This window comes from Solanum dulcamara, chromosome 8 (assembly GCF_947179165.1).
Source record: "Solanum dulcamara chromosome 8, daSolDulc1.2, whole genome shotgun sequence".
Lineage (NCBI taxonomy): Eukaryota > Viridiplantae > Streptophyta > Magnoliopsida > Solanales > Solanaceae > Solanum > Solanum dulcamara.
The window spans coordinates 78,681,620-78,694,004 of record NC_077244.1 but is presented as its reverse complement, the minus strand read 5'-3'; the positions used below and the strand labels follow the sequence as shown (position 1 = coordinate 78,694,004).

Here is a 12,385-nt window from a genome sequence, read left to right as displayed (position 1 = left end):
TTGAAACTTGAAAAATTGAGTTTTTAAATTTGAAGTTATATTTAGACATAATTTAATTGGAAAAAAAAATTAAAGTCCTGTAAATAAAAGTGATTTTTTTCTCAAAAGCTCTCAGAAAATATTAAAAATTTTAAACTTTTAAAATCTGATTCAGATAAAAATTTAAAAAAATAAAGAATTTGTCTCCCATAAATAAAAATATTCGATTCAGATCTAAAATCCTTAAACTTGAACACAAGTGTCTGATGAAGTCCACATGAAAAACGAACAATCTTTTATATACATGCACCTATCCCAATCTTCATTGCAGCTTTCTGGTAGCTCTAAGTTCCATATCCAAATTGATTTCTTCTACTTGTTTTTGTTTATATTCCCCCATTTCTTCTTTTTCAGCTTGAAGGGTACAAAAAAAGCTATATAAATTCACCTTTTGGATACAGGGGTTTGATTTTTTCAGACTTTTAATTGCTGTAGTAAAATCTTGAAGGTCAGAGCTTTAGAGGTGAATCAATCTTGCTCTTTGATTACCAAAGTCCCAATTTTTCTGTTTTTCTATTTGCTAATAAAATTGCCCTTTGGTTCAAGAATTATCTGTTTTTTTTCTCTTTGTGGGTCTTCTCTTGTGGTTCAACTGATATTCAAAATTATTGAAGTTGTTGTGTGTTTAGTGTAAAAGATTTGAACTTTTTGAGAAGGGGTTTTTTTCTAGGGTTTTTGTGTGAGCTGGCTGGGTACAAAAACTTATATAAATCAGCTCTGAATTTAGTTTTTTTTTTTGTCAGACTTGTAATTGGTGCAGTAAAGCTTTGATCTTTAGAGGTAAATCTCGCTATTGAACTACCAAAGGCCATAGTTTTTGAGTGTTTATCTCTTTGTTGATATAAGTGGCCTTCTGTTCAAGAATTGTTTGTTTTTCTCTTTGTGGGTCTTCTCTTGTGGTTCAACTTATAGTCAAATTCCTGAATTTGTGGTGTTTTGGGGGTAAAAAATTGATCTTTTTGAGAATGTTTCTTTTTCTAGGGTTTGCCTTTACCAGAGGTGTTTCATGATTCTGGGAGTGCTATGTCAAGTATTACAGCATTGGACTTGAATTGAGGGATCAACTTTTTAAGGATAAATTTTCTCCAATTAGTGGTCCAAGAAAAGAGTTGGGGTTCTTTGAGTGGCTTAACATGGCAGAGAAACTTTTTCTGAAGGGAGAGGATAAGGTTACTATGGAGGGGGTATTAGGTAGCGAAGCAGTAGAATTTTTCTCCTGGTCAGCTTCAAATCACATGTTGACAGAATTTACTTCATCAAGGGGAGATTTGGGAGTGCAGCAGGCGCTCTGCAAGATTGTTGAGGGGTCTGATTGGACTTATGCAATCTATTGGCAAGTTGCAAAGTCGAAATCTGGAAAATCAGCTTTAATATGGGGCGATGGACATTGCAGAGAAGCAAAGATAGGGCAAAGTGAAGGTGGAAATGATTCTGCGCATCAGAAAATGATGGACGGAAACAAGAAAAAAATGGTTCTTCAAAAGATACATACTTGCTTTGGAGGGTCAGAAGATGATAATATTGCTGCCAAGTTGGAGTCTGTTTCGGATGTGGAGGTGTTTTATCTCACATCAATGTATTATATCTTCCCATTTGATAAGCCTTCTAGTCCTTCTCAATCATTTAATTCTGCTAGATCAATATGGGTTTCTGATGTAAAAGGTTGCTTAGAACATTTCCAATCAAGATCTTATCTAGCAAAGTTGGCTCGTTATGAGACACTAGTGTTTGTTCCGCTGAAGTCGGGGGTTGTGGAGCTTGGTTCTGTAAAGTCTATTCTGGAAGATCAGAATTTGATTCAGATGGTGAAAACATCTGTGGTGGTATCTAATCCTCCACAGCCCAAAGCAATTCCAAAGATATTTGGTCGGGAGCTCAGTCTAGGTGGTGCTAAGTCAGGCCCCATCAGCATAAATTTTTCTCCAAAGGTGGAAGAAGAGTTGAGTTTTGCTTCAGATTCTTACGAAGTACAAGCAGCGCTAGGTAGTTCTCAAGTCTATGGGAACTCATCAAATGGGTATCGAAGTGATGAAGGTGAAGGGAAACTTTACAAGGAAGAATTAGATGAACGGAAACCAAGAAAGAGGGGAAGAAAGCCTGCCAACGGGAGGGAAGAAGCATTGAATCATGTTGAAGCAGAGAGGCAGAGGCGTGAGAAGCTTAACCAGAGGTTTTATGCTTTAAGAGCAGTTGTTCCAAATATCTCAAAGATGGATAAAGCATCGCTGCTTGGAGATGCAATTGCTTATATCACGGATCTCCAGGCAAGAATTAGGGTGTTAGATGCTGAGAAGGAGATGGTAAGCGACAAGCAAAAGCAGCAGGTTATCCCAGAGATTGATTTTCATCAAAGAAAAGATGATGCAGTTGTAAGAGTAGGCTGCCCTTTGAATGCTCACCCTGTTTCTAGAGTTTTGAAGACATTTCAGGAACATCAAATAGTGGCACAAGAATCCAATGTCTCATTAACAGAAAACGGCGAACTTGTACACACATTCTCTATACGAGCTCCCGGCCCTGCTGCTGAGGATTTGAAGGAAAAGCTGACAGCTGCTCTGTCTAAATGATTTAGGTTTCAGAGAATAAGGTCTAATCATGCAATGTATGTTGATTGTAGTTAAATGCTAGCCGTTTCACTTTAAAGACTTGGTGATCAGTATCACAGTGGTCAGATTGTTGTGATTTGCTCAATTATCCGTGTATGAGCATCAATAGCTAGCTGGTAAGTTTGCATTATATTTTGTAGACTATAATCTATATGTAAGTTTTGGCCGAGAATCGTATCTGCTCTTAGAATTAGAATGAAAACTTGAAGCTGCTTAACATGAGGTCAATCATGCTATGTGTGCTGTTTGTAGTTGATGCAAGTTAATTCTTGTTTACTGGTGATTATTATGAGAGTGGTCAGACTATTATACTTTGGTCGATTATTTGCGTATGAACGTCAATGTTTAGCTTGTCAGTTTGCACTGTGTTTTGAGAGTTTATATTATATCTTGTTGCTGTTTTACTGATCAAGGCAATGAATCTGGAATTGGTCCATTTTAGACCATTATCCATTCAATATGTTGCTTAAATTATCTAAAAGTGTTGTCACACCCGTGTCGGATCCTCCAAAGTTGCACTATTCTTGGAGGATTCAACACACATCGAATGACATTTTTGAAAAGTCAAAGCAACATATTGAAGCATCGAGTGCTTGTTCCCTTCCTAAACCCTAGACCCTTTTTCTCATTTAAACTATAGTTATGCATGACCTGGTGCTGTAGAACATCAACCACAATTTATCTTTTCCAAATACAATAAGCATGTTGTGGCCTGTGCCATATACACAAATTATGGTGTATGGTAGCATGTACAATAAAAACAAAACAATGGTAAGAATTGAATTTGAAAATCTACACCTATTGTGTGAGATTCTGCCTGGTACTATTAGAATGTAAGCCTTGATTTATTCTTTGTTAAGTGTATGAATGAATTGAATACTATTACAAATAAGAGTTGCCATTGTCAAACATGCTAAGCCTATTTCTGAGTAGTAGCTATGGACACATCAAAAAGGACATTGTTTTGAGGGTATCCATTAGTAGAAGGAAGAAGAGGTGAAGGAGGAGCAAAAACAACTTCTTTACTACCAGCAAAGTTTCTTTCAGTAACTTTGCTTGCCATATTTACACTGCTACCAGTTCCTGGATTGGGTGATGGAGTTTTAACTGGAGCACGTGTTTGTAGGTGTGGTAATAAAAGAGGCTCATGAAGATGGTATACATTAGTAGAAGGAATAGGAGGAACAAAAACTTCTTTACGACCAGCAAAGTTCCTTTCAGTAACTCTGGTTGCCATAGTCACACTGGCCTCGGTTCCTGGATTGGGTGTTGGAGTCTTAACGGGAGGACGAGTTTGCAAAGATGGTAATAGAAGATGAGTTTTATCAACATTTCTTGTAGCTTCATTTGTTTCAATCCTTGAAACAACAATAAGAGCATGAAATAGGATGAGGAATGGTTTCATGATACTATTAATTAGAGATCTCCTGATTTCTACAAGTCTATTTTAATATTATTATTGCACAATTGTACTATGACAAAGATTAATGTGGTGTTGTTAACAAACATATGTGCATTTATACACATGAAAAAACTTTGAAACTAAACAACCATTTTAGTGACTTCAACAAACAATCAAGTCTTTGTTTAAGGCTCTGACCATTGACTGTTTTGAGTTGCATAGGAATTGAATTTGATTAATCAAGAATAAATAAAAATTTTGAACCTTTTTAGATGTTGCTGGAACTTTGAACCTTTTTAGATGTTATTAGGACTTGGAACTTTTTTTTTTTTCCTTTTAAAAGATTTTGACTATTCTAGGCTTGTAGAAAGAATTTTCTTTTGAGAAATTGAATGGGTCACATATTCATGTGAGAGGAAAATAATAAATGAATCAACTTATATGGAATACGCGCTAATTTTGAGATTAAAATTAGTTAGTTAATATTTAAGAAAACAAAACAAAACAAATGAAAAACAAAATGAATCACTTGGCACCTTTCACGCTTGGTTTCCATTATTCATGAATATCTCACTCACAATATACCCACACTGCTGCTCACACAATTCACACTTCATTTCAATAGAATATAGGGTGAAAATAGTTTACGCTCTTCAATTTTGTTTTAAAAATCAAACTCTACTCGCAACTATCATTAAGCATGTGTGTGTATATATATATATATTTAAATTTTACTCATCTCTTATTCTTTATTGTCTATATAAATAAATACATTTTGATTGTTAGTAAAAAAATATTTTCTAAATTATAATTTAAAATTTATTTAAAATTTGAATATATAATCTTTTAGAATTTTTTACTATAAAATATACCTCTACTCTTTTTTTAATATTATTTTTGTATTACCTGCATTGAAATACTTGAAGTGTTGCGAAAGTCTTGATGAGAAACAAAACAGAATATACTGGATTTGTAGCACATACAACCATTAAATTAAACCAAAGACCAAAGCAGTATATATGTTTATAAAGTTATGACTCTCTATGATATTCAATCGTGTAAATAAATATTATAAATTTCATTATTATTAATAAAATTATTCTTATATTTTGCTAATTTATTTCATTATAACATTATTAGCTTATATACTTAATTAGTATTTCTCTCTTTTCTTTTTCTTGACGAAAATAATATATATTTTTTCTTAAAGAATTTTGTTGCATAATTTGCAAGTGCTCAGGCTATTTGCGTATAAATGTCGATGCTTAGCTTGTCAATTTAATTATGTTTTTGAGAGTTTATATCAGATCGATCTTCTTGCTGCTTTATCAATTGAGGGAATGAATAATCTGGTATCGATCCATAATATAGGTTTGTTATTAATATGGTTTTGTTATACTAGGATTTGAACCTTTTTTTAGATGTTACTAGACTGCTTGAACAAAGAAAATTTAAGAAACTGAATATGAGTCACATACTCGTGTCATCTGCAAATTAATATGAGAAAAAATATATATTATTTTATGCACTCATTATCCAGTAATTCTTTAATTTCAACATTTCATGTATTGTTTTTAAGGTCAAAAAATTTAAAAAGTATTTTGGTTCATTACACACATCTTTTAATATTATAAACACATATTTTATTTTTATAGTGCTCCCTAATTTTCACACCGTTTTAGTATTTGGATATTTCTCTTAGGTTTAATTTGGACATTTTGATTCTTATTTTATTTTTAATAAGTTTTATTTGTGAAAATTGAAAAACACCAATAACTACAATAACAACAAAAAAGAATCATACTTTAGGATACAAGTATTTTTCACGTTTTCATTTTTTAAAATTTATTTAATTAAAAGTTACATATTTTTATTTAAATCTTTCTAAATAAGATAATGACTTAAAATACTTGACTTTCTTAATACAAAATTATTTAGTTAATATTTAAGAAAGCAAAACAAAGGATATGGAAAAGAAGTATAAAAGAACAAGACACGCACAACAATCTAACATGGGTTTTAGTGGGACGTTCTTAATCGAAATTGAGATGTATCCCGAGTTTTTATTTTCTGAGAATGAAAAAATTTACGTTGGGATCACACTGCTCCTAAAAGTGGATAGTACGGTGCACAATTCGAATTTAATTAGACTCTGAGAGAATAGAAATTAAATTTTTAAAAAAAGCAAGACATGCATGCCCCACACAGTGCACTGGTTTTTTCTTATGATAAGCGCAACACAAATTCACTTGGCACCTTTCACGTTTTGTTTCCATTTTTCACACATATATCACTCACAATATACACATATACTGCTGCTCAAAGGACCACTTGACAATTGCACGCACAATTTACACTTCCTTTCAATAGAATAGTTTGAGTTCACTATGGATTTCGTCGAATTTAATAATTTTGTCAAAATTTTGTACTCATATTAAAAAAAAAATTTGAAGTCTATGTGTAAGTAATTATTTAGAACTCATAAATTCAAGCATTTGATCTATTGTGCTATTGAAAGAATTGTTTTAAAGGAAAATTTTCAGTCCGATGTTAACTTGGCACAACAAAACTCATTATCAAGAGTGACGAGTCTTTTATTTTAATAAATACTTTGTTTTTTTTTGAAACTTTGTCACTTTCATTTTGAAACCCTTTGATTTAATACTTATAAATTATAATCTTTTTATCTTTTTGGAGTTGAAAGGGGTGTGACAACTCGATCACAACATTCATAATTCTTTCTTACTTTTGTAAAGTCCATATTTAATCAAATTGACATATAAAAAGTCAAAGAAACTTTACAAGTTAATATTTGTGACTGAGCGTCATAACCTTTCTTGTAATTACGTTTGCATTGATTATATATATTAATAATATTCATTGCACAAACATCTGAAAATATGCAACATTGACAGAAGAAATGAGTTTTATCATGTAAATATATATTCCAAATATCATAAAATAAAATGACAATTAATCAAAATTGTTCTTGTTATCCACAATACCAACATACATATTCTGCAGGCACATTATATTATTCTCAAAAAATTATATGATTTAATTAAATAATGTTACAAAAATGAGTTATATATATTTATCGTGTTGTCTAAACGTTCATCGTAGACACTAATTCACAAGTAGTAGACGTGGGAGCAACAAAAATAATATTATTCTGTTTATAAGTAGGAGGAAGAGGAGGAGGAGGAGCGAAAGAATTTTTTTTTACAACCAGCAAAATTCCTTTTAGTAACTCCGCTTCCGGTATGCGGACTGGGGCTGGGACGGGGGCTGATTCCCAGATTCTCCAGACGCCAGGTTGCTGCTTCATTTGTTTCAATTCTTGAAAGAAGAAGAAGGAGGAGGAGAAATGGTGTTGTTATAAGCCTCATGTTAATGTTGTTGCACATGATGATGAGAAGGATTGATATATCGTTGTGAACTATCACAAATGGTAAGAAAATACAATAATATTTGTATTTGCTTATATAAAGGGGAGTGACTTTCATTTTATAAAGCCTCATGTTAATGTTGTTGCACATGATAATGAGAAGGATTGATATATCGTTGTGAACTATCACAAATGGTAAGCAAATACAATAATATTTGTATTCGCTTATATGTGATCAATTTAAAATTTGAATTTTTTTAATGGAGAATAAATTATAAAATGAAAGTCACTCACCTTTATATTAATCGTTCAAACTTAAAAATGCGTTAATTAGCTTGAAGTGCACGAATATCCAATTTTGGTGCCACTGCTTAAGTTATGCCTTAAGTTAGTAAATTTTTACATGTTTATTCATTTTGAAACTGATAGAACCTAATTAACTTAGGATTAATAATTAAATATTGATATAACTTAGAAATAGTAATTATATTACTGAGATTAGATTGTAAAGTCCAATGTCAATCTAAATAGAAAAGTCATGACTATATAATGAAGTCAATATTGCCTCATGTGGAAAGGTAAAAAGAGAACTTAAAAGAGTTGTATATACTTTTCCATCAGTATGTATCATATCGCGTTAGTATTAAGGACAATACAATGCACAATACAATTTGTACTCATCAGCATATTCTACACATACATTAGTTAAAATAAATGAAATGATATAGGAATCAATGAAATGAATTACGATCCTATAATTATTACTTCCTCCGTTCCTATTTACTTGTTAAATATTTTCTTTCTACTTTTACAACAACTGTTGCTTATTTATGGTTCATATATATCTTCAATGAGCAGCCACCAAGTCAATTGCAATTATGACCTTATGTTGTGAATGCTCATTAATATTACTGGAAGAAGGAAGAGGAGGAGGAGGACGAGCTAGTTTTCATCTCTTTACGACCTGCAAAGTTTCTTTCTGTAATTTGGCTCATGACAGTAGTTGTACTAGCACCAGTGCCTGGATTGGGTGTAGGAGTACGAATCGGGGCTTTTTGCAGAGATGGTAATAAAAGATACTCGTTTTTTTCCTTTAGAACTCTTCCTGCTTCACTTGTTTGGCTCATGCAAATCGTGAAAAAAAGTAGTAATAATATGATTATCATACGAACATCATGGGAAGAAAAATTGTTACTTTGAGTTGTCATGATCATTTTTGATTTTGTTGGAAAAAAGTTGGAATGAAGAAATTATATTTTGGTGAATTTGGTTATGAATATGATTTTATTTTTACATAATATAAAAGCTCTAATGTACGTATTTATATATACTGACATAACATAACGTGTTTTAAGACTTTGATTTTTTCAAGAATCACTAGTTTCATAGGAGAGGGCATTGACCATTGACTGCTAGACTTAAGAATGAAATTGAGAAATTGAACTGAATTGGTCATATATTTTGGTAAATAAAGTGATATGTGTTCTGTAATGGGAACAAGATTTAAATGACGTGTAATTTTTTTAAAAAACTACTGTATTATTTAACTAAATATTTAGAGTTTTAACATATATATGATGACACACGGTAACAATTTTGTTCTTTACAATATCAATATTATATATAGTTTTATCTAGTCCCTCCGTCCTATTTTAGTTTTCATGATTTTCTTTTTTGAGAGTCAAACTATATAAACTTTGAATAACATTTTAAGATATATATTTTTATCATATTGATATGAAAAAATTGTAACTTATAGTACTTTTCGTATAGTTTTTGAATATCTAATTTTTTACTTTATTTTATTGAATTAAAGTAATATAATTTAACTTTAAAAATTAGTCAAATTAATTTTCAAAAAGCTCAACATGACAACTTAAATAGAACGGAGGAAGTATAACATATTATTACCCATGTGATCATGTTTTACAAGAGTGCGAAGTTCACAACTAGCTAGTTGTTCTAAAATAAGTGTTACTTCGGTAAAAAATAAAAATAAAAAAATGTCCCAAAGTAAGTACTGTTCACCTTAAAAATTCAATACAATAATTAGTATATTTTTCTAACTAGTGTTCAATTTTCGAAAGACATATTAAATAGAAATAGTTCAATAAACTACATATTGTATTTATTGATTTTTTGATGGACGTGATCATTTTTGCTAAAGTGACACATAATTTAAAACAAAGGGAATATCATTTTAAGCATAACTGAAGTTTAAAAGTTTAGATATACATATTTGAAGCTTGGTATCATAAGATTGTTATACTCCGGAAATTTCTAAAATATCTTTAGAGGATAGTGCGCTCGCATAATGTACCATCCCAATTTTTTTGGCCAATTCGAAGCTGAAATATTGATTAGAGGGAAAATCATGTGGAAACGTGGTCTTGGTCGAATTTTAGACCAACCAGATCAAAAGATAATTTTTCGGAGCAAAATTTCAATTCCAGAGAAGTGTGCGACCAATCCGCATCGCGGACTTCCTCCTCCATAGTGCAATTTTTTCCAAAATCTGGCCAGAAATCTTTTTCACGAAAATTGGCCATAAAACGCTTGCAATGAATGCGATTTATTCTTTGTACACCAATGCGATTTATGTGTAAAAGTATGTTGATTCGTTTTTTTTGTAAGGGGCATTCTAGTCTTTTTTCCAACCCTCTTATACTTAACCTATGACTGATATAGGCCGTTTTCAACCTTATAAGAATTTCTAAACCCATTCCTTAGACTTTTTACGTATTCTAAGTAGAGGAGAGAGGGCTAGGGTTCAAGAATTTCAAGCCAGAATCTTGTCAATTTAATTGTCTGTCATAATCTCAGGTATGTAAGGCTAACCTAAATGGTGGATTGAGTTCGTTCATGGGCCCTACATCTAATTTTATTGATTGTTGAGAATGAGTTAAGTCTAACCCAGTTTCTTGAATCCGAATGAGTTAATTCTTTTCTATTGAGTTTCGTAAAATTATGTATTGAGATTATTGTTGTTTTCTATCTCTCACTTGATTGAAATTGTTGTTCATGGCTACTTTTCCGTGAACCCTAATTGATTTGATAATAATGACTTTTACATACATATTTTTGAGTAAAGATGAGATGACTTTTATGCATTGATGAAGAGAGTGATTTGAACTTATATATCTATATATATATATATAGATAGATAGATAGATAGAGAGAGAGAGAGAGAGAGAGAAATAGTCTAATTAAATGAGTATGAGGGTCGAACATGATAGATTGAAATCGAGAAAAGAGTTTTGATGAGATGTGAATGATTTTGAAAGCATATGTTACTGAAAGAACTTGATGATTTGAGCATGAGCATTGATTTTACATGAGTTTAAGTTTTCATATGAATTGAGTTCTTGAGTCATTCATGATTTTATTGAGTCTTAAAGCATGATTTGTGAACGTCTTAAATAAGTATGAGTCGAGCATGGGTTGAGTATGGGAAGTATAAATGTTGTCATAAATGCATATATAAACTACTCTTGAAAGATGTAATTGGGATCAATTGGATAGTATGATTGGTTGAGAGGTTTGATTGTGAAAGAATTGATAAGAGTCCAAATGAGACTTGTCGAAGGACTAGATTGAACTGATTGATCATTTGAATCTTATGAGCATATTGAGTCTTGGGTGGAGTATTGAGCACCGATTTGGGTAAAAGTATAGTTACAACTCAAACCCCATGAGCTAAGTAGCCAGCGTGTAGGATGGAGAGTTAAACCTCTTAAGTCCCAAAACGATAGACTTGGATTGATTGTGGATCCAATGATAGTTATTGGTCCCTTACCTTGATAAATATTATACGGGTGTGGCAGTGACACCGCTTCATTGTACATCATTGGCTCATAGGTGATGGTTGTAGGTTAGAGAAACTCTCAATTATGATATGTTCTTGCATGATAAGATTGTTTGATTGAGATTGTAGTTGATTGAGTCGATTTTGAAAAGCATTGCTAAATTCTAAATTTGCATATCTTTTGAGTTGAGTCCTTTGAGTTGATTGTTGATATTGAGGTAAGTGTTGTTGACTATTTCTCCTTCGATCCTGTCATTTTACATATTCGTACATTCCATGTACTGATGCCTTTTGACCTGCATTGTTTCATGATGTAGATACAGGTGCTAGAGATCATTAATAGGCGCTCCGTTGAAGATCTATTTCCCTTTCCTGACAGTGGTAAGACCTCCTTGCCTTCGGAGGAATCATGAGTATTTCATTTTCTTTTGGTATTTTTTTTGGGTAGCCATGGACTTGTCATTGGCACCTTCTGGATAGTGATAGAGACTTCATAGACGGATAGTGATGTTGTTGAGTCATTGTCTAGATTTTCAAACTATTCTTTGAATGGGAGTTGAGTTGAGATTGGTTTTAAAATGCATTATATTTTTTTGAATTGTTAAGTTGATTAGCCCATCCGAATGTCTTTTAAATTCGTATTGAGTCTTCTGCTGAGTGCATGAATGAATGTGTGATTGGACTAATTGGTTCTCTTGGGGACCAGAAATAGTCTTCGAGTGTCGGCCACGCCTAGGGTACCTTCTTGGGGCATGACAATAAGACACTATAACAAATGAATGATTTAGCGGCAATTATTTTGCGATAATAATATTATTACTGCTATATTATATTTAGTGTCAGTAATAAATATGAGTATTTATAATTAACACTCTATATAAATGTTGGTAAAGGCTTTAACGATTCTCGATGCAATAACATTAACTCAATTGCCACCAAATATTTTTGCGACAATATAATTTTTTTTATTAAAAATAAATATCTAGCGAGGATCAAACTTCCGACATTTTTATTTGAAATAGTAAGATTATTGATAAAAGGAAATTAAATGATTGAAGTTCAAGAATTTACGCATGAAATTGAGGCTTAATTATATGACCTAAAACTTCAAACATTGAAGTTCAGGTATCTCATGGAGTACTGGA

At 31.9% G+C, this 12,385-nt stretch overlaps 1 protein-coding gene across 3 annotated transcripts; it reads left to right on the top strand.

The window, feature by feature from the left end:
* The first annotated feature begins 216 nt into the window (after positions 1-216).
* Positions 217-3,006, top strand: LOC129899207 (transcription factor MTB3). 3 transcript variants are annotated; one of them, XM_055974078.1, is made up of 3 exons: positions 217-502; positions 783-819; positions 1,021-3,006. In XM_055974078.1, the coding sequence occupies exon 3, from the start codon at positions 1,173-1,175 to the stop codon at positions 2,604-2,606; it is 1,434 nt and encodes a 477-aa protein (XP_055830053.1). In that variant the 5' UTR covers positions 217-502; positions 783-819; positions 1,021-1,172; the 3' UTR covers positions 2,607-3,006. The 3 variants fall into 3 exon arrangements, with proteins under 3 accessions (XP_055830053.1, XP_055830055.1, XP_055830052.1); XM_055974080.1 differs by lacking the exon at positions 783-819 and having other exon boundaries at positions 217-487; XM_055974077.1 differs by lacking the exon at positions 783-819.
* Positions 3,007-12,385: the final 9,379 nt, after the last annotated feature.

Excerpts from the sequence above, each read along its gene's own strand:
- LOC129899207 (XM_055974080.1), top strand. The coding sequence starts at position 1,173 with ATGGCAGAGAAACTTTTTCTGAAGGGAGAGGATAAGGTTACTATGGAG.